Source organism: Notechis scutatus, chromosome 5 (genome assembly GCF_049901735.1).
Source record: "Notechis scutatus isolate UNSWTSFEM ecotype Mainland chromosome 5, rNotScu1.2, whole genome shotgun sequence".
Classification (NCBI taxonomy): Eukaryota; Metazoa; Chordata; class Lepidosauria; order Squamata; family Elapidae; genus Notechis; species Notechis scutatus.
In genome coordinates this window covers 80,609,909-80,630,947 of record NC_142013.1, presented here as the reverse complement: position 1 = coordinate 80,630,947, position 21,039 = coordinate 80,609,909, and the positions used below count along the sequence as shown (strand labels likewise).

General features: G+C 37.9%; 1 protein-coding gene across 1 annotated transcript in view; it reads right to left on the bottom strand.

The window, feature by feature from the left end:
• The window catches only part of ATP10A (ATPase phospholipid transporting 10A (putative)), a 142,860-nt gene that overhangs the window by 3,271 nt on the left and 118,550 nt on the right, over positions 1 to 21,039 (bottom strand). The window contains exons 13-19 of the mRNA XM_026666962.2: positions 20,497 to 20,681; positions 17,910 to 18,231; positions 14,778 to 14,854; positions 13,234 to 13,359; positions 7,510 to 7,710; positions 4,120 to 4,200; positions 1,558 to 1,662 (exon numbers count right to left, since the gene is read on the bottom strand). Coding sequence (XP_026522747.2) covers positions 1,558 to 1,662; positions 4,120 to 4,200; positions 7,510 to 7,710; positions 13,234 to 13,359; positions 14,778 to 14,854; positions 17,910 to 18,231; positions 20,497 to 20,681 — 1,097 coding nt within the window. The remainder of the gene's footprint in view (positions 1 to 1,557; positions 1,663 to 4,119; positions 4,201 to 7,509; positions 7,711 to 13,233; positions 13,360 to 14,777; positions 14,855 to 17,909; positions 18,232 to 20,496; positions 20,682 to 21,039) is intronic.

Sequence of the window (21,039 nt, the reverse complement as noted above, 5' to 3'; positions counted from 1 at the left end):
AACCTGTGATCTGTTGAATCATTGTTTCAGAGATATCATCTAAACCAAGAAACAGAATGACCATGCGTGGGCAATAAAGCAGTGGGAGTGACATCCTGAGGGCTTTCCCATTGACTTTCCTTTTGGGAAACTGGTAGGGAATTTTTTAAATGATGGTCAAATGACTCTGGCTGATGAGGCTGTGTCAGAGCATTGAAGTGGACACAACTTTGTCAAATTGCAATCCCATGAGAATAATGACCAGGCTATCTGAGGGACCGCCTCTTGCCGGTCACATCTACCTGACCCATCGGAACGGGGAGGCAGGGAATGTTGCGGGTCCCATCCTTGAGGGAAATACACTTGGTGGGACCCAGAAGAAGGCCCTTCTCAGTGGTGGATCCCTCCCTCTGGAACATCATTCCCCCAGAGATTAGACTGGCCCTCACTCTGATTCTCTTCTGGAAGGCGTTGAAGACCTAGTTCTGCCAGTGGGCTGGGGAACCCAGAGCAGGATGGAGCCCATTAAATCAGGGGTCTCCAACCTTTTGGACCTCAGGGACCACCAAACTCATAATTTTAAATCCCGCAGATCACTAATATGAATTTTGACTGACGGTGGCTTGCTGACGTTTTCCCAGGGTCTCTGCAGAAAGCAGCAGAGACCCTGGGAAAACCCCAAAAAAAGTCTGCAGGAAAATTCCCCACCCCCATTTTCCTACCTATCGATCATTTATTTATTTATTTGAGATCACAGGATACCATCTCCGGCTCCATACTCAGAGGGAGAGAGAGGGAGACTTTTGGCTTCATGCAAGGAAAGCAGCAGAAGTCTTTCTCCCCCCGCCCAAACTCTGTCAGAAATGAGTCTTTGTGAGATTTGTCATGCCAGCACAGCCTCTTGGAGCAGGATGACTTGCAGGGTCACAAAGACTCATTTCTGGCAGATTTTGGGGGAGAGAAAGAAAGACTTTTGCTGCTTTCCTCGCGTGCAGTCAAAAGCAGAAGAAGAAAGAAGCGGAAAGAAGCAGCCCGGTGGCCAGGCGAGGTTTGTGGGGTGCGTGGGGCAAGTTCCCCCTCTCTGCCCTTTCCCCCTCCTCTCACTACCTCATGTTGTTCGCAATGCAAGTGATGCAAACCTTGTGTCCTCATTTGGGCGGCACAGCCTTATGTTCCCGCACAGCCTGGATTAATTGCTTTGGGGAGGACTTTGGGGATGAAATTTCTCTGCGGACCACCAAAATTTTCTCGTGGACCACCAGTGGTCCCCAGCCCACTGGTTGGTGACCACTGCTATAAAATATGCTAAATTGTGTCTTCTGTGGATGTTTATGAGATTCAGAGTTTTTAACTTTGGTTTCTTAATGCATGTGCATGTGAGTTGGTGTGCAGGATCTCAAAATGAACACAGCATATACTTCAATAAGCTATTATTTACAGTACATATAAAAGAATGTATGAAATCATTATCTGCTGAAGTTCACTAATAAAATAACATCTAACTGAAAGGCAACTGTAGAACTACAGCTTGAGTGGCAGAGTGTAAAATACCAGGTCACATTTTTGAAGGTAACTTACCCAGGTTTTGGTTTCTATAGCCAAATGGAGTATTATGGTAAAGAGAGCTGTTGTGGTGATAGGAGTTCCCCATGAAAATATGTCCACATCTGAATCATAATATATCTAAACAAAGTTAAATGAGAATTAAGCACATTTGACAATATAAAACCTGAAGAATATTAACCCATAACCCAAAGTCCAGAAACTATTCAAATAATCTGCATATTAGACAGAGTCTAAACTCAAAAGTTTATCTTATGTTTCAAAAGACATTTGTTCCATATGCATTTGACGTTTTTAGATTCCAACAAAAAGCATCTGCAATATGAACCTACAAAATGTACCATTTGAATTAGTCCAGCTATGATTAGAGCAGAAAAGTTAGCCCTTCTGAATCAGAAATTGTGTTTGAGAATATATGCTTGCAAAATCTGGACAGACTTGAATACTGGGGCCTATCTAATAAAATGAAATTCAACATAGATAAAAGTAAGGTTTTATATTTAGGCAAGAAAACCAACTGTATAAGTACAGGCTAGGTGAAAACTTGGCTTAATGCCAGTAATTGTGAGAAGGATCTTGGAGTCCTAGTGGACAATCACTAAAATATGAGCCAACAGCATGCAACAGCAGCCAAAAAAGCCAATGCAATCCTAGGCTGCATCAATAGAGGGATAGAACATGAAGTTCTAGTACCACTTTACAAAGCGTTAGTAAGACCACACTTGGAATACCAGTTCTGGTCATCACAATATAAAAAAGATGTTGAGGCTCTGGAAAAAGTTCAGAGAAGAGCAACAAAAATGATTAGGGGGCTGGAGGCAAATATACTAAGAACCGTTGCAGGAATTGGGTATGTTTAGTCTAATGAAAGCAAAGGTCTAGGGGAGACATGATACTAGTGTTCCAATATTTGAGAGGCTCCTACAAAGATGAGGGGATTATTTTCCAAAGCACCAAAAGGCAAGATGAAAAACAATGGATTGAAACTAACCAAAGACAGAAGCAACCTAGAACTAAGGAGAAATTTCCTAGCGGTAAGAGCAATCAACCAATGGAACAACTTGCCTTCAGAAGTTGTGGGTGCTCCATCACTGGAGGCTTTCAAAAAGAGAGTGGACAATCATTTATCTGAAATGGGTATAGGGTCTTCAGCTTAAGCAGGGACTGGAAGACCTCCAAGGTCGTTTCCAACTCTATTATTCTATGTTCTATGTGCTAAGAAAATTAATACCATGACTGCATTCCACTTAGTAAAATATAATTGTTTAGACTCTAATTTGGGATATACTAATTACTGTGACTATCATAATAAAATTGTTATAACTAGAAACAAATGCTAAGAACATTACTGAGATTTTTTGTTTCCCTGTCTCATCACTCTAGAAAAAAGCCAGTTTGTAGAGGTCTTTTCAATTACTCCCTAAGCAATTATTATCCGTGATAATAGCAATAATTTTCTTTCTACAATTTCAATAAATGATGCTTAGCGTGAGACAAAATGACCTGATTGCCAACTCCCCACTGTTCCTCTTAAACAATATTAGGAAAAAGAAAGCGATGATACTCCCACTGCTAAGCCCACTCTTGAAAACTTTTGGAATTTTTTTTTTGTATTCCTGGAAAAAACTTATAAATGGGGTAACTATTTCATAGTTTTTGTTCCTGGCACCATCTCTTCCTATTCTAGCTATATGAAATCTGGATCTCTGATAAATGGTACAGGGGACATGCAGATTTCACTGTCAAATGCAAAAAAATCAGGACTACCCTGTTTCTCCAACAATACGGCCTCCCCCAATAGGAAGTCCCAGCATGTTTTATAGGCATGAAATGAAATTAAGCCCCTCCCCCCAAATTAAGGCCTATATTAAAACATGCGAAATGGGGGGAATGGTGGGTGGCTTGTCGTTAGGAAGTACTTTTGTTGCACACCCGGATATGGTGCTGCCTGCGTTGACCCCGATACGAAGTGCCCCACCAATGCCGAGGTCAACATCCAAGCCGTCGCCGCCCATCCGCCTGAAGGTGCAAGGGGGGGGAATTAAGTCACCCCCAAAAAGACGGCCTAGCCATTTTTTCGGGGCTCAAAAAAAAAATAAGACCCGGCCTTATTATATGAGAAACACGGTATTTATAAAGTCGCAGCATAGAAGATTTATTCAAGCCTATGCACAGGAATCTGGTCAATTAAAGTTCAACACTAAATTGGTGTCAGGTAAGGGTCAACTGAATTCGGGGAGGGGGACTTGGAGCACTTGTGGGAACACAATGATGTTAAATTGATGGCATAATTCTGCTCCCAGCTCTGCCAGCTTTTCTCCTACATTCATTCATAACACTATTTTCCAACTGCTAGTCCTTATCTCCCAGTAGCAGCAGTTTGGGTTATCTGTATTAATAACCCATAATTCTGAATGTCTTTTTGCCTCCACAGCTTCAATAATCCAAGTCATAAATACCAAACTGACCCTCCCAGCACATTTCATTTCACTTGCATACATTTGCCACGCCTGGCTTCTTTCCCCCCACGCTTCAAGAACAGAAGGATTGGAGCATATTTATCACTTGATAACTTACAAAGTAAGGGATGAAGAAACAAACCAAGCTTTGGTAGAGAGCATCAATCATGTTCATCCAAAACATATGTGGCTGGTACTCCTGTAATGGGGGAGGCAGAGTGAGAGCTTTACCTCTAATGAACCACTTCTTGTTCAAAAAGAAAAGAAAAAAAGCTCAGTGATTAAAAGAAGCAGACGAGTTCATGTAGGGATTTCATCTCGAAAAGCTGCTGAATACAAATCATATTCTGAGCCAAAGAAACATTCCCATCCAACCTATTTGGCAGTTCGACCTGCTCCAACCCAGTCCAACATTTTCTAAAAACCCTTCCCTTTCAAACAAAGTTAAGTGGACCCTTAGCTTTTTCTTCCTCTACTGTCCTACCAAAGGCCATTGAAGGTCCTGACTAAAAATACATTTTCTAAAGGCCACCTGATCAGACTGTTTCCACTGAGGCTCATATTGAACATGCTGTCTTACTACCTGGAATAGTGATAGAGCTGGCATTAAAGAGCTGGAAGAGTAAGTCAGGGATTATTTGGAGGATCAAAGAAGTTTGAACAGGATGAATAGGTTTGGAATGACTGGCTCAGAAATATTAGATAGGCTTAGTTTGTGTATAAGGCAATTGCCAGTCGTTCTGGAAGCAGCTCAGATTTCTTTCTTTTTCTAAGTCAGTCTGTCATGAAAAAGGGAAAGGATTATCCATCTCCCGTACCATGGACATTACAACCCCACTTCAGTCCTGACAAGGATTACAGGTCAAACTCTGAAGTGATGTGTGATGTATCCCAATTCCTGAATGTGAGTCCTGTGACTGACAGTGACATTAATATGGCAAAAATGTTGGATCCAAACAAGTTAGCTGCATTTAGTTCAGGCAGGCAAATGAGTTAGGGTCTAGCTTCTGTTGATTTCAATAAATCTAAAATGGAATTAAACACTGTGGATTGAATGAATCATTTTCAATTTTATGCTGATTATACATTATATCCCTAGTAGCAGTACCCATATGCCTCCCAATAAAATTTTATTTATTTTTTCACAGCAAAAGCAGCGGTGCACAGCTGATCTTATCATCCAGCTATTTGTGCCATTTGACAGTGAGGGATAGAAACACAAAACATAACAGAAATTATTAAAACACATCACCCTGGAGGCAACTCACATCAAACATATTAAAAAGGGGTCATATAACATCCTGACCCAGGTCAGAGTATTTCTAACTGATGACAGGATCAAGGCCATCTGAATCTCTGCAAAGATTCTGGCTACACCGGACAACATTTTTAGTAACTATTCAGGGACCTGGAAAGTTCTATCTGCACAGAATAAGAGCACATACATAATTCATTGTTTGGTATTATCCTCTATTTCCAGGTGGAAATCTAGAAATGTATTCCGGCCTCAAGCTTCACTGTATTCTGCTGTCAAAATATACAGTCCTGGGAAGAAGAGGGTAGAACTTCTTTCTACCCTGTAGAATTATTTTGCTTTTTGATTACCTGTTAAAAGTTAGAAACTCAGTATGCCTAATGGCAATATAATGCCCAAGTTATTCATTAATACATATACGTATGCTTAATTTGAACAAGGTTGGCATTACTTCTCTACCCTTGTTGCATCTGCAGGTAGTCAACCGGCAGCCCTTCTGGACCTTCTCAGTGGCTATCAATGCCATCAATCTTGATATCCTTCTGGATTGGTCTTTGGGTGCTGATAGTGATAAGCACTGGTACAATAGTTGCCCTCTTTTCTTTGTGGCCAGTTCCAGTTGGTGTTGGCAGTGGAGCAGTGGAATCCTAGACCCCTGCAACGTGAGGTGTCCAAGGGCTTGAGCTTTTTACCACTACATGAAACCGCCAGGGGAGGTCATCCATCAGTATCAGATCTCATGTCACAAGTATGTTGCTGAGACTTAATTATATATCTCCACCCCTAGCTGGACAGTGTTGGCCAAGTGCTTAGAATTTGAAAGGGTCTGGATGGTGAGGAGTCAGTTTTGATTCAATTCTGGCAAAACAGAGCGGCTATGGATTTTTTGCTCCCCAGGTCCAGATGATATTACATCATTAACTCTGGATTGGGTGCATTTCCCTGGACTGAGCTGCTGCACAACTTGGACGGTCTTCCTGGATCCACGGCCCTTGCATGAGGACCAGGAGCAGCCATGGTTAGGGCCACTTTTCCACAGATTCATCTTCTGCTTCATTTTCTGGAGACCTTGGTCACAGTCACTTATGCCTTTGGTCTCCTCCCACTTGGGTTATTGCAATGTGCTCTACCTAAAGCTGCCCCTGAAGATTATCTGGAAACTTCAACTAGTCCAGAACGCAGCAGCGCACACTGTGATAGGTACCCCTAGGTTTGCCCATTTAACACCTCTGTGGCCTGAGCTGCACTGGCTTCCAGTTTCTTTCAGGGTGCAATTCAGAGGTGGTATTCAGCAGGTTCTGACCAGTTCTGGAGAACCGGTAGTGAAAATTTTGAGTAGTTCAGAGAACCGGCAAATACCATCTCTGACTGGCCCCACCCCCATCTATTCTCTGCTTCCCGAGTCCCAGCTGATCGGCTGGGTCTTCTTTTGTTGCCCTGCACAGGAGAATGGAGCTGGAAAGCAGGTTAGTGGAGTGGGGAGGGAACAGGATTTTGCAGTAACCTTCCCCCTGGAGTGGGGTGGGAATGGAGATTTTGCAATATCCTTCTCCTGCCACGCCCATCAAGCCAGAGTAAAAAAATTTGAATCCCACTGGCTAGATGGTGTGAGCATGCTTCTAGTTCTTTCCTGAAGTTTGGCAAGCCACTACCTTAGTAGTCTTCCATAAAGTTTTCTTAGTAGAATTTGATTGCTTATTGTACCCTATGACTATCATTAAGTGTTGTACCTTATGATTCTTGACTCCTGACGAATGTATCTTTTCTTTTATGTATGCTGACAGCATTTGCACCAAGACAAATTCCTTGTGCGTCCAATCACACTTGGCCAATAAAAAAATCTATTCCATTCCATTCCATTCCATTCCATTCTAAAGCACTAAAGAACTGGTTTTCGCCTAAGTACAGGAATAAGGTGAGGTGACTGCACATCAAAGTTTGATTTGGCACTAGATTTTGTTTTTATGTATTTGGTTTTAATAGTTTAATATAGTTTTCGTTATTTTAATTTTTGATTGGGAGCCACCCAGAGTTTGTGATGAGTGGCTATATAAATATTGTACATAAATAAATAACAATTATGTTACATGATATATCATTATATGTTGCAGAGGACTATTAGATGGGCCTTAATGTTATTCTTTTCAAGAATCCTGAGACTCTAGTGTTTTTTCTAAAATAAAATAAAAAATAAGAATGATCTTTATGTCACATTTTAGGACTTGAAAAATGTAGAAATGAACACATTTTTACCTCCATCTTCTGGCCACTTGTATAGAGCTGAGGCATAGCAATTAATGTCTCTGCAGGTACATCTTTATCAAGAACTCCAACAATCAATTGAGGAAGAGATGAGAACATTAAGTTAAAGAAGATCAGGTACCACTGATCAATCATTGATGACCCTGAAAATCCACAGTAAAACTGGTACCAGAAAAGAAGGGCGACAAACATCTTTAAAAAAAAAAGAAAAAAGAAAAAGAGCAAAACATCAATCTTTAGTAATTGCAAGCAGCATATTTATGTATAAAACTGTAGCAGAATATCTCCTTTTTTCATGAACATATTGAATTTCATAAAATAAGTCTAACTCTAGTTTTTCATTTGACTCAACACATACCGCCAAATCTCTCACCATAGTCCTTGACTTACAACCACAACTGAGCCCAAAATTTCTGTAGCAAAGTGAGACATTTGTGAAGTGAATTTTATCCCATTTTATGACCTTTCTTGACATAGTTGTTGAGTGAATCACTGCAGTTAACTGTGTTAAGTTAGTAACTCAATTGTTAAATGAATCTGGCTTTCTCATTGACTTTGTCAGAAGGTCGCAAAAGGGAATCACATGACCCAGAGGTGGGTATTCAGCAGGTTCTGACCAATTCTGGAGATCTGGTAGCAGAAATTTTGAGTAGTTCGAAGAACCAGCAAATACCACCTCTGACTGGAGATTTTATAGTACCCTTCCCCTGCCACGCCCACCAAGACATGCCCACAGAACCAGTATAAATTTTTTTGAATCCCACCAGTGACATGACCCTGGGATACTGTAACTGCCATAAATATGAATCAGTTGCCAAGCATCTGAACCCCCACATGTGAATGTGGGGATGCTACAATGGTTGTAGGTGTGAAAAACGGTCATAAGTCACTGTTTTCAGTGACTTTTGTCACCGCTGAAGTCACAACAAAATTATAAGTCGAGGACTACCTGGACAGACATTGTCTGTATTTTGGTTCTCTACTGATTGATTTGAAGAAGAAAAAGAGGCTCAACTTCCCAATAATGGGAGAGAGAAGATAGTTTGATACTGAAAATGACATCACTTGTTCTCTTCTTCTTAAGTATCATGTAAGAATTTAATCAGACAAAGCTAATGTGTTTGGGTTTTCTTTACATATATTTCATATTCTACACAACAGTTATTTGTCACCAAAAATATTTATCATTAAGAAATATATTTCTGGGAAAAAGAAAGTTTATTGTGAGTTTACTGATTTAGAGACAGTAATTGTATTATGGTTTGTTCTGTGTGAATTTGGAGTTGCAGGTGGGTTGTTGAATGTGATTATACACCGTCTATGGAAAATAAAGCACATATGAGACCAAATGAAACGTTTAACAAAATAGTTCAATATCAAGTAGGGAATAAGACAAAGATAAGTAATGTTTCCTTTATTGGTTAGTATATTTACAAATAAACGCATAAAGAATATTTATGGAAATGGTAGAGGTGTAAGATGTGTGATTTGGAAGCATGATCTACAAGTGCTTTTGTGTAGTAAAGTACCAAATTTTACTCAAAAATCGGAATGATCTGCAACAAATATTAGATATGATTCATCCGAAAATTAATTTGTTATAATCAAATGGAGTGAAGAGCTGTAAATTATACCTCAATTATGAGAGTAGAGTACTGTTATGGGGTGTAATCTGCTATGGGGAATCAATCTTCATTGAAAGAAGTGAAATGTATATTCTGGTAGCTAGATAGCACTCACTATAGACTACCATCCCATTTACTCTGTAAAATAAAACTAAAGGAATAACATGTTTCCATTGTTTGCTATGACTCAAAATCTTTCAAGTAAATTCAAATGTTGGATTATTTTGTCCCGAGTTTGAAACAAAACAATTAATGTACACCTGCTATTAAAAATGCTAATGACATAAACATTTCTAGATGTATACAAGTTACTTAGTAGACACCCATTGTACACTTGTTTAACCATTTCCCTCACTGTATCTCATGCCTATTGCAAAAAAAATGCTTAATGTATAATTTTCCATATATGAGTGTGTGTGTCTTGCCCTTAAAGAATTGGATGTGTATGTGTGTGTGTTTACATGCATGCATGCATGCATACATACATACATTTCTTTTCATGCAACTGAAAAGCAGAATAGCATAAAAGCTATAATCATTCTTGTCAGGTGAAGATGATGGATATATGCAGTTTTAATAAATGTGATATTATAGAAAGTTACTTGATCAGAAAAACATTTAATTTTTGCTTTATACCTACATTAAGAACAGCTTTTAATCTACATTTAGAACAGTCTGCAGAGCCATGAATGTCACCATGAACTGTTTTTAAGAAAATGGGCTCTGAGGATGAATTATAATGCCAAATCAGTATCAGGGAAGACAATCTCTTTCTGGGAATAGAACGTTCAGATCCACGGCCTTAATGGGAGTTGGTGGAGAAACTTCTTTCTGAAGTCTTGCCTACAAAACCCAACTGCACTTTTAGGAATTTATTTCTGTGTTCCTAAAGAAGACGTGGATAATCAACCTTTTCCTTTTCCTCCTCATGGAGAATAGGCTTCATACTGTGGTGGAGGAAGTAATCACAATTTGCTTTTCTTCCCATAACTAGACTGAATTTGGCAAGGGAGACTTCAATTCTTAACAGTGCATGCTTGTTTTATTTATGAGTTCAGTTCCAATGGTGGCCTTGACCTTTATGATTGTTAATTGGCTTGAGGGCTACAATGTTTGAAGATTTTCAAATCTTGACCTTGTTTGCCTGAGTTCTTGACCTAAGTCCTTACCCGGGCTTCCTTATTGGAATGTCCTTCTAGACCAGAGGTGGGGAACAATGGCCCCTTTATGACTTGTGGACTTCAACTCCCACGGCTGGATCAGGAATTCTGGGAACTGAAATCAACAATTCATAAAGGGCCATCGTTTTCCCACCCCCGTTCTAGACCATTAGAATGACCTTTAGCAACCACTAGGATGATTTTGGAGTATCTTTCATTTACTTCTTTTTCCTCAGGCTTTCTAAATTTAACTGTTGTTTTATTCTGTTTATATCAATATTTTGTAACATCATTTATATTGTCTCTTTTTACTTGATGCAGGGCAAACCGAAGCTTCATATCAAATCGGTCCACTTTTCTGATGATTTTATGCATTAGATTTTATGTGATAGAAAAAAAGAGGGCAGTATTGGTTTTGACTGGCTCAAATTTACTTTGGAACAAGGATGTTTCTCTTCACTGTCATCATGCAGCATTTTGTGATGTATCCATGTTTACATGCGAGCCAGTTTGAAATGTATAGATCTGTGGTCATTTCATATTAAGTACACACAGAGATAAACTGAATGAATAGATTAAGAGGATCAGAAAGACCATTCTAACTGCAAAGCAGCTATGCATATCTTGTAGCTCTTGAAAGACTTGTTTTTGACTCAGTTTTTTTTTTTATTGTTGTATTTTCCTGGTGCATGGTTAGCTTCATATGATTATAAGATATAATTGTATTCATTTGCAATTGGGTCATTCCAGTGTATCCTTCCAATTTTGCTGCAGGAAATTAAGTCTGGTTTTGTTGTTGTAAGCCCCATTTTGAAGCTGATATTGCTTTCATATTCGGTGTGATAAATTCTGGCTGATTGGAGAGTTAAAAATAATATGGTGGATCCTGTAAAGCTGAAATCTGTCAAATGTGCTCCATAAAGTATTCCTAAGTTGCACATCTTATTCTTGTTATCAAATTTATACACGTGATTCCCTGTCACACAGCAGGGTCTGTGTGAATGTCTTGTAAATGCCAGCCATCTGTATTTTAACAAGTACTGCCAGACCAAAAACGTTTAAAACAAGGGATAATGTGTAATTATAGCATTTATTCCTTAGAATGATATAGAATGGGGCACTTGAAATTAGAGTATCTATTACAGCAACTAGAATTCTGACTCGCTGCATATCACTGGTTCCTTCCTCCATGTTACCTTTTACCCCTTCTCCTGGCTTTGTTTTCCAATTCAACTGTTTCCCACTTTTCCACACAATCCTAATCTTCTGCCACATTCTTTTGCTAATGTTTATGAACTTCCTTCCTTCCTTCCTTCCTTCCTTCCTTCCTTCCTTCCTTCCTTCCTTCCTTCCTTCCTTCCTTCCTTCCTTCCTTCCTTCCTTCCTTCCTTCCTTCCTTCCTTCCCTAAGAAAATGGCCTTGATGGATAAGAGAAAGTGTCACTACCAGGCTAAAGTGAGATGGAACCCTAACCTAACCCTAACCCTAATGGGGGCTGAACTGAAACTTGCAAAATGTCTCAGAAAAGAGAACTCTCTAGTTCTCACAGAGATAAAGGAGGGAGGGGAGAAGCACGATCAGACTTGCAAGATTCTGTTATTATAGCAGTTAAAATAAAACTCCTGACCTATATGGCATTGGTTCCTTAGTCTGGTCTAACCTGATCTACCTTTCTATTTTCTTTAATGAATGCTGATGTCACTTTTTAAAAAAAAGTTCCTTTGCTTATAACGTATTGGAAAAGGTTCTAAAAGAAAGTGAAATACTGTTGTAAGAAACCTACATAAATTATTAGCCACTAATCACCACAGAACTATAAAGGACTAACTTTACCAAAAGTAAGAAGATCTTCTTTTAGTCTTACAGGTTCTTGCATCTTATGGACCAAGCCAGATGGATCTCATTGCTTTAACTTGCATTTTTCTTACCTAAGCCTCTTTTCCCTTCTAGTTTCATAAATAATGATTGTAACAGGAAGATTATTGAAAAAGTGGTAAAATGTGGCATTATTCCCCATGAATGAAGTAATTATTGGACTAATAAGAATGATTTACTGAAGCATAATCAAAGCAATAGAACGGTAGAACAGTAATTTGGATATGAGATACATGTCCATTTGGAAAAGGTCACACTCTCCTTAAGGAGCAAACTTGTTGCATGGGTATGATTTTTACCTGGCACTGATCTCAGCTGCACTCAATATATCATACATCTCAGCCGCAATAACTTTTTCTGAAAACTTAGAGTTTAATAATTATATCCAGAAAACTATCTTATAACTTTAAAAAGAATGGTGTTCTATCAATATGGCACAATTGTTCAATATAGACATACTGTTAACATTCAGATTTTATGCAGTCATTAAGGAGATCACAACATTTGAATTGCTTTTATGGACTATGGTGGGACACATCTCTTGGCCATTTGAGGTCTGGATGATATAGGAAGTTCTAGTTCAGAACCATCAATGTGAATTTGTTCTAGACAGCTACTGAAAACCAACACCAACTCCAGATTTTAGGTTTTTGTTGCCTTTCATGCTAGGATATTGCAATCTGTTCAAAATTCTTTTTTTGAGGTGATTTAACTGGAATGCATATTGAATGTTTAAAGTTCTGAAGACACACGATATAATTACTAATTGAGATCAAAGGGAAAGAACCACAGCAGTGGTGGGATTCAATTTTTTTTTTACTACCGGTTCTGTGGGCGTGGCTTGGTGGGTGTGGCAGGGGAAGGATACTGTAAAATCTCCAGGCAGAGGTGGTATTTGCTGGTTTTCAAAACTACTCAAAATTTCCACTACTGGTTTTCCAGAACTGGTCAGAACCTGCTGAATACCACCTCTGAACCACAGGTAAGCTTTTCAGCTTGTTGCAATCCAGGAACAAGATATAGGAATAAAGATAACTTCAAACTAATATACTTACTGCATTTTTGTAAAAAAAATACAGCACCATGTTGGCAAGTCGGGAGTAACACCAGTGGCCATGCACAAGAAGTAGTTTCTCTAAATATCGGAATTTTGGAACTGCAAAGTCACTCGCCATCACAGCCTTCAATGCAAGAACAATTAAAAGTGACATTATTTATGAATGATACTTTTTAAACTATAGAAATGACATATCACAATTTAGGTGGTATAGTTAGAAATCCATTGATATCACTGATTTACAAATGATAGAAATGAAAGTCCATGGTGTTTATAAAAAGAGAAAATGTCATTTAACTTGCTTATTAATATTGTCTACAAAAGAAGGCTCATTCATTCATAAGTGGGTATTGTTAGGGATAACATTGTTTACCCTAACTGGTTTGGGTAAAAATAATAAATAAGGTATCATGGTTTGTTAGTTAAAGTGTGTGTAACTTTAACTGCAAGAATGTAATTAAGGGTGTGGTTGTAAAAGCACTATATAAGAAGCGAGGCAATTGCAGCTCTCTCTCTCTGGCTTACTGATCCCTAATTACTGGATGGATTGATGACTGCGTTCTTGCTGGAACGGGGAGAGAAAAAGGAGTGTTGATTTTCTCAACGGAGAGAAGATAAAGATTGGACTGATTTATTGTAAGTGAACTGACATTGGCTATTCAACACGGACTTTGCAAATAGAGTATCCCCGACAAGACTTGACTGAAATTGATATATGACTAATGGACCGTTATTTTGACTATGCTATAATTCTTAAATGGAATAAACTATATTTTTGATAGCACAAGCGTATCTGTATTTTTACTGCGTGTTAACTAGAAAACTTATCTCACACATTTACCTGTCTTCCTATCTGACTTCGCTGTACATTCTGTTTAGTTTGTTTTCCTTAGCACCCGTTGGGGAATCCAGGCTTAACAGGTATATTTATTAGGGCTGCACATGTTTAAAATGATATGGAAGAAATATTTTAGACCTTGTGACAGTCTATTTCTTCTCTACAATGCAAAAAGAGTAGCCTTTTTTTAGCTTTCATGTGAGGAAAAAAAAGTACAGCTGCTTTAAGAATATGAGAATATGAATATGAGTAGACTTCTTCAAGGAATAATTTGTAAATTTTGTCATATCAGCATAATTGTGAATAGGTATGGATATCTATTGTCATATATCATGTGCTGTCTAGATTTTTTTTCTTAGCTATACAAATTAGTATTTCTTTTCTAGTTCTGTTGAGAGATAATTTTACAAGAACCTAGAAAGGAATCTGGAGTTAAAGAAGAGAAACTTTTCAGTGTGCAAAAGCTGTCTTATTAGATAGATGAATGTAACTGGTGTAGAAAAGAGATTGCTAAAAAATAAATAGATAAATTAGCAAATTACTTTTATTTAACATCTGTCTTATCAGTCTTGAAGCAGAAAGTAAGGCCTCTGAAATTTGCTTCAATCAGCCTGTTGCAGCTAACAAACAAGATGAGTATATTTAGACAGACAGAAACATATGGACTTAACTCTACCCTGCACTTGTCAGTAAACATAAATTACCTGCATGCCTTCTGGACCAGAAATCCCCACACCAATATCAGCCACTTGGATCATACTGACGTCATTAGCCCCATCACCTGGTAACAAATGGAAAACATATTGCTTGTCATTAAGTGAAGTAGTGATTATTAAGGACAGGTAACAGCAGAAAAGACTGCTCTTTTAAATCAAGAAAATTGTGAGAGAGATAAGCTATCCATGAATGGAATGTCTACAATTTAGACTAACTATAATTTCAAAGCCTCATCTGTCCCATTTATATAGATGGGATTCATGCCAAATTAAATCATCTTAAAACAATGTATAGCCATTAAATGACATATAAAATACAGTTTGCACTTGCTCTTCATCGCAAAATTGTCATCCATTCAAAAGAGAAAATGAATGAACCAATATCCAAACAGTAAATTTCTTGGAAACCTTATTCGCATGCAGTGATTGGGCAATTAGAAATATTGTTATGAAAAATGACAAATATATGTTCTAGATGCTGATAAGAAAGGTGATGCCAAATATTGCACGTTTGGAATTTACTTTGAAGAAGTAGCAAATTTAATTCTGGGAACAAAACAAGCAGAGCCTGCAGAACAGGACATGGATAATCTGTTTTTATTTGTTTGTATGCTTACAATTAATGTTGTATCCAATTATCCAGTTACAGAGAAAATGGATGCTTTTCAAAGATGTACCTCAGGGCTGTCAAACTTGCGGCCTGAGGAGATGCTGGATGCATCAGGTGCTGGCCACAGTCACGCTCAGTTTAGCGAAGGTGAAAAAAGCCACGATACGTCACGTGACACCACCGTGATGATGCAAGTTAGACACCCCTGATATACCTCCTGCCTACGATTGTGGCTAGTAACATTGAAGTCTAATTTCCAGGATTTACTGGAAATAGATTGTCAGATCAGCTGTCCTGTCTTTTCTTGTTGTTCTAAAATGCTGGTCATGACATTATAGTATTGTGTTATAAAACAACACATATTTGCTAAACATCTTACTTTTATTTGTTCATCGCCATGGAAAAAGATGCATTTAAGGCATTCCTGACAGATATCATGCACACACTCAAATGTGCTATGAATCACATCTAGCTTTTGAACCCTGATCTCTGCAGAGTTCTAAACTCTATACTCCACCCCCAAATCATTTTTGCATGGGGAAATGGCAGAAAAACAATTTTTCTGTCTTTTTTTCTCTCTGCATAGGTCAGATTCGAAAAGGAATGTCATTGCCATTTAGAAATTCATTTCTATTATTTTCAGATCCTTGATTATAAAGTGAAAGTGCAGTTTTTGTTAATAGGTGTTGCTAATGACTGTTCTTGTATTTGCTACAAAGATTACAGAAAAAAATATCCAGGATATGATATATTCCACTGTAGCAATCTTGGTATACTTTAAGTTAGTTGTCCCACAACCAGAAACTCTCCAGATGTTCCAGAATTTTAATACCTATTCCAGAATACTTGATTCCAGAATTCTCTTCCAATTATGGCAACAATAGTTTTGAATTTTAGTCCAACATCATGGAAGACTTATTTAGATGACAATTTCATATTTAAAAATGCTATGTGCTATATTATATGCTGAGATTCCTGCTTCCTTTTCAGATAACAGTCCATAGGAACACTTTTCTACTTTTGCCATGAAAAACAACGCCAAACCCAAACATGAATATCCACACTTAGAATGGTCCCATTGAAATGGATGAAACAATAGTCAGGATTGACAATGTCTATTTCACTCTAAATCTAAATAAATCTGAATATAACCCATTACTTTCCCTTGAGATTTAACAAGGAAAGACTGCCTTCTTAGAACAAATTTGATACTGAGTTCACCAAGCATATGTTCATATCATGCAAATTGCTTGGTAATATTTTCTCCAATTTCAAAAGTAAGCCTATAGCTGAGGATTATGTTTTCCGAACACAGAACTGGAATGATAAAAGAGCAGATGCACTCAAGGAAATGCAATGTTTTGGATTTTTACTTGATTAGTTTCAAAGGTATGCAAGCAGTAGCCTGCATGACATGAGATGCTACGATTAGAAATACACAAAGAGTCCGAAGTTCGAGTGCAAACACTTAGAAACTAAGTTAAACGAGTAAGAAGTTGACCATCTATTGAAGTTAAGCATCCATTCCCTATCCACAAATAGGAAAGGGGAGGGAGGGAGAGGAGAAGAAAGAGAACATCAATCCAGCTCATATATATATATATATATATAAGTGGCCTTAACTGGAAAATACAGCATAGACCTTATTAGCCATGATAAAAGATTTTACCTTTCAGTTGTACATGGCATCCATTGAAAGAAAAACAGAGCACCAGCCTTTTGTTCTAAAAGCCTTTTTTTTTAAAATTATAAAGAGCATAAAGCAGCAGACAAATCAACTGCTGCTGGTTTGAGGCTTCTTCAACACCTCTTTCTCTTATAAGTATCTGGTTTCTTCCTTTTGTAACTGTTCTCTACTGCTAGTACAGTCCCTGAGCAGTTAGCAAATTAGCAAGCCCATACCTTCCATGACATTATGACATCTGCCACAGAAGTATAATACCAAAATTTAATTTCTACGAAGAGAAATGAGGATGTTCACACCCCTAACCGTTAAACTATAGTGGCCTCAGAACAAATCAGTCAATAGCTATGGAGGATTCAAATAGGACAGTCCTATGCAATTTAATTTTCTCTGTTTAGTTTCACACATCTGCTATTATTTGATAAAGGTCATTCCCCCTTACAATTCAGAATTATGTGTCTCTCTCTGTCATTCCCTATCCCCTTGACCACATTAAACACAATATTTTTTTTTATGTTTTGCACATTTCAAATGGCTTTGAAATATAATTACATTCAAACCTCAAAAAATCACATTAAAAAACCTCAGGCCTACATCAATGCAGAAACTTATATTAGACATTAATATATTTTTTTACAAATACATTTAAAAATCTAATCATGCAGGCTAGCCATTTACATGACCGAAAGAACAAAATCCAAGCAATGCAAGCATAAGACTTATGGATATATTGGCTTGAATAAAGATCAGGGCTCATATCCAAATAAAAGGGAATGTTTGCACTGATGCTTATGCAAACCAATATTCATTAAATCAGGATACTTGCCTATGGCCAAAGTCATTGTCTTGAGTTTATCTCTGATCAGTTTCACCACCATCCCTTTTTGAATGGGAGTAGAACGGCAGCATAGCACAGAGCGACACCTTCTGGCTAATGTAAGAAATTTGTCTTCCAGGCCTTTGTCCAGAGCATAAGCCAAGGTCTTCCCATCAATGACTAGGCCCAGGTTGGGCTTGCTAAGCGATGACGACACAGAGAAGGGGGTAAACTCTCCTTGTGTTTTCTGAAGAAAGTTCTCTGTTGTTTCACTGTAAAATTTAGACTCTACAAAATTCAAGTGTTGTTCCAGCATCACAGCACACATTTCCTAGTTAGAAAAACAACAAAAACAATTAAGAAAGGAAAGTATTCCAATGGCAATGACTAGATGGCTGCAGCACTGTTTTTAAAATTATGCTTTCATTTTGTTGAAAATATTAATGTGTTTATAAATTAGAATTAATTAGAATTAAGAACTAAACACAATTTCTGGCACAAAGAAAAGCAGAACTACTCCTCTTTCCATTAGTGAGAATTATTAAATTGTTTCACAAGTGATATGTACAGTGTGTGTCCGTGTGTGACAGATAGCTAGCTAGATTAGATAGACAGATAGAGAAGACAGATAGATAGATTTTAGGTTTTTCAAATGTGTGTTTGTCCTTCCTAGTTCTGAGAGAAACTGAGGCCTGAGGTCACCCAGCTGGCTTTGTGCTTAGGTATACAAAATACTTTAGGACTGCTTTTCTCAATCCTATGCCCTCCAAACATATTGAATAGCATGGCCATGTTAGATGTGCTAACTGAAAATTGTGAAGAAATCTGATATTTATTTTTATTTATTTATTTATTTTGATTTGTCAATCGCTTACAAGATTATAGGTATAAGTATATACATAGTTATGAATACATGAAATGGGTACATATAAGAAAAATAAAAGAAGAATAAGAGAAACAATAGGACAGGGACGGTAGGCACGTTGGTGCGCTTATGCACGCCCCCTCTTAGGAAAGGGAGGTCAATAGTAGACTGTCTAAGGTTAAAGTTTTTGGGGTTTGGGGAAGAAACCATAGAGTCAGGTAAAGTATTCCAGACATTGACCACTCTGTTGCTGAAGACATATTTCCTGCAATCAAGTTTGGTGCGGTTAACCTTGAGTTTGTATCTATTGTGTGCTCTTGTGTTGTTATGGTTGAAGCTGAAGTATTCATTGACAGGTAAGTCATTGCAATGTATGATTTTATATACCATACTTAGATCAGACTGAAGACGGCGTAATTCAAGGTTTTCTAGGTCTAGAACTTCAAGTCTGGTGGCATAAGGTATTCTACAACGAGTAAAGGAGTGGAGAACTATTCTTGTGAAATATTTCTGGACTTTCTCAACTGTGCTAATATCAGATATGCAATGTGGGTTCCAGACTGATGAGCTGTATTCAAGTATTGGTGTAGCAAATGTTTTGTATGCTCTAGTTAGTAGTGTGATATTACCAGAGAAAAAGCTACGTAGGATTCGGGTAACAACTCTTAATGCCTTTTTGGCTGTGTAGTTACAGTGGGCTCTAGCACTTAGATCGTTAGAGATGAGTATTCCAAGTATTTCAGACATATTTTCCAGTAGATGGATAATTGTAGAGAGATGTGGAGATAGCCTTGAAGGAATATTCAGAAGCCATTCAGAAGCCAAAGAACAAGGGCAGAAGCATCCCTTAAGCCCCGAGAAAGGAGATATTATTAGGAGGAAGTTCATGCTGGCTCCTTCCTGACTCAGTGGGGTATAAAAAGGTGGGAAGGGAAAACACAAGCAGTATTGCAAGCAGCACAAGCTTGGTAGTCCTTGACTTATGATCACAATTGAGCCCAACACTCCCATTGCTAAGCAAGACAATTGTTAAATGATTTTTGCCTCATTTTACAACTTTCTTGCCACAGCTATTAAGTGAATCACTGCAGCTGTTAATTTAGTAACATGGTTGTTAAATGAATCTGGCTTCACTATTGACTTTGCTTGTCATAAAGTTGCAAAAGGGTCATAAGTCACTTTTTCAATGCCATTGTAACTGTGAACTGTCACCAAATGAATGGTTGTAAATCGAGGACGACCTATATTCTGTTAGTTAAATCAATCTCAATAAATTATCAATAAATAAACCATTCCAGACTTGATTGCAGAAAGTACGACTTCAGCAACAGAGTGGTCAATGCCTGGAATGCAGTACCTGACTGTTGTTTACATCCTCAAATTCCCACTCCTTTAACCTCAAACTATCCACTATTGACCTCATTCCATTCCTAAGAGGTCTGTAAGCGGCGTGCATAAGTACACAATCGTCCCTCCCATCCCCGTCCTATTGTCCCCATTTATTCGTACCTATTTCCTGTATTCTTACTCATGTTTATACTTATACCTATTATCTTGTAAGCGATTGACAAATCAAATCAATAAATAAAATAAATAAATAAATTAGGCAGTCTTCCTGTTGAGTTGGTTTATTCATCTGATCTATCTCAAAGAGTTCACCATAACATACTGTATATTGCTTATGGTTCACCAGATTAGAATTGCATGATAATGTGCTATATGTTGTCATACCACTGAATCAGCATTCAGAGTAATGATCTCTTCATCATGATCCAATAACTTGCAGGCATAAGCAATATTAATGGCAGTTTCTTGTTTATCTCCTGTTAGAACCCATATCTGAAGGCCAGCCTTGCGCAGGTTTGTGATGGTTTCTGGGACCCCATCCTGCAAACGGTCTTCAATGCCAGTGGCACCTGGGACAAAAGCAAAAGAAAACAGAAACCATGCTTCAAACATATGGTTTAAAAAGGAAGACAACATGCCAGCAGCAAAACTGGAACGAAATCATTTAAAATATCCTTCAATTGTCACTGTTACTAACTATAGACAAAGGAGATGATTTTGCTGCAATTTTAGGGTTAATGGACATAGTGTAATCAGAAACATGTCATGCTAGTAATCACAATCTTGCAGAAAAAGTGCATTATAAGGCTTATAAAGCAAAAGACATTGGATGAAAACTTTGGAAATTTGTCTGGTAACAGAAATGGTTTACAGTGGAATCAATCACCTCAGAGGATGTGGAAACTCTATTGCTGGATTTTTAAAGTA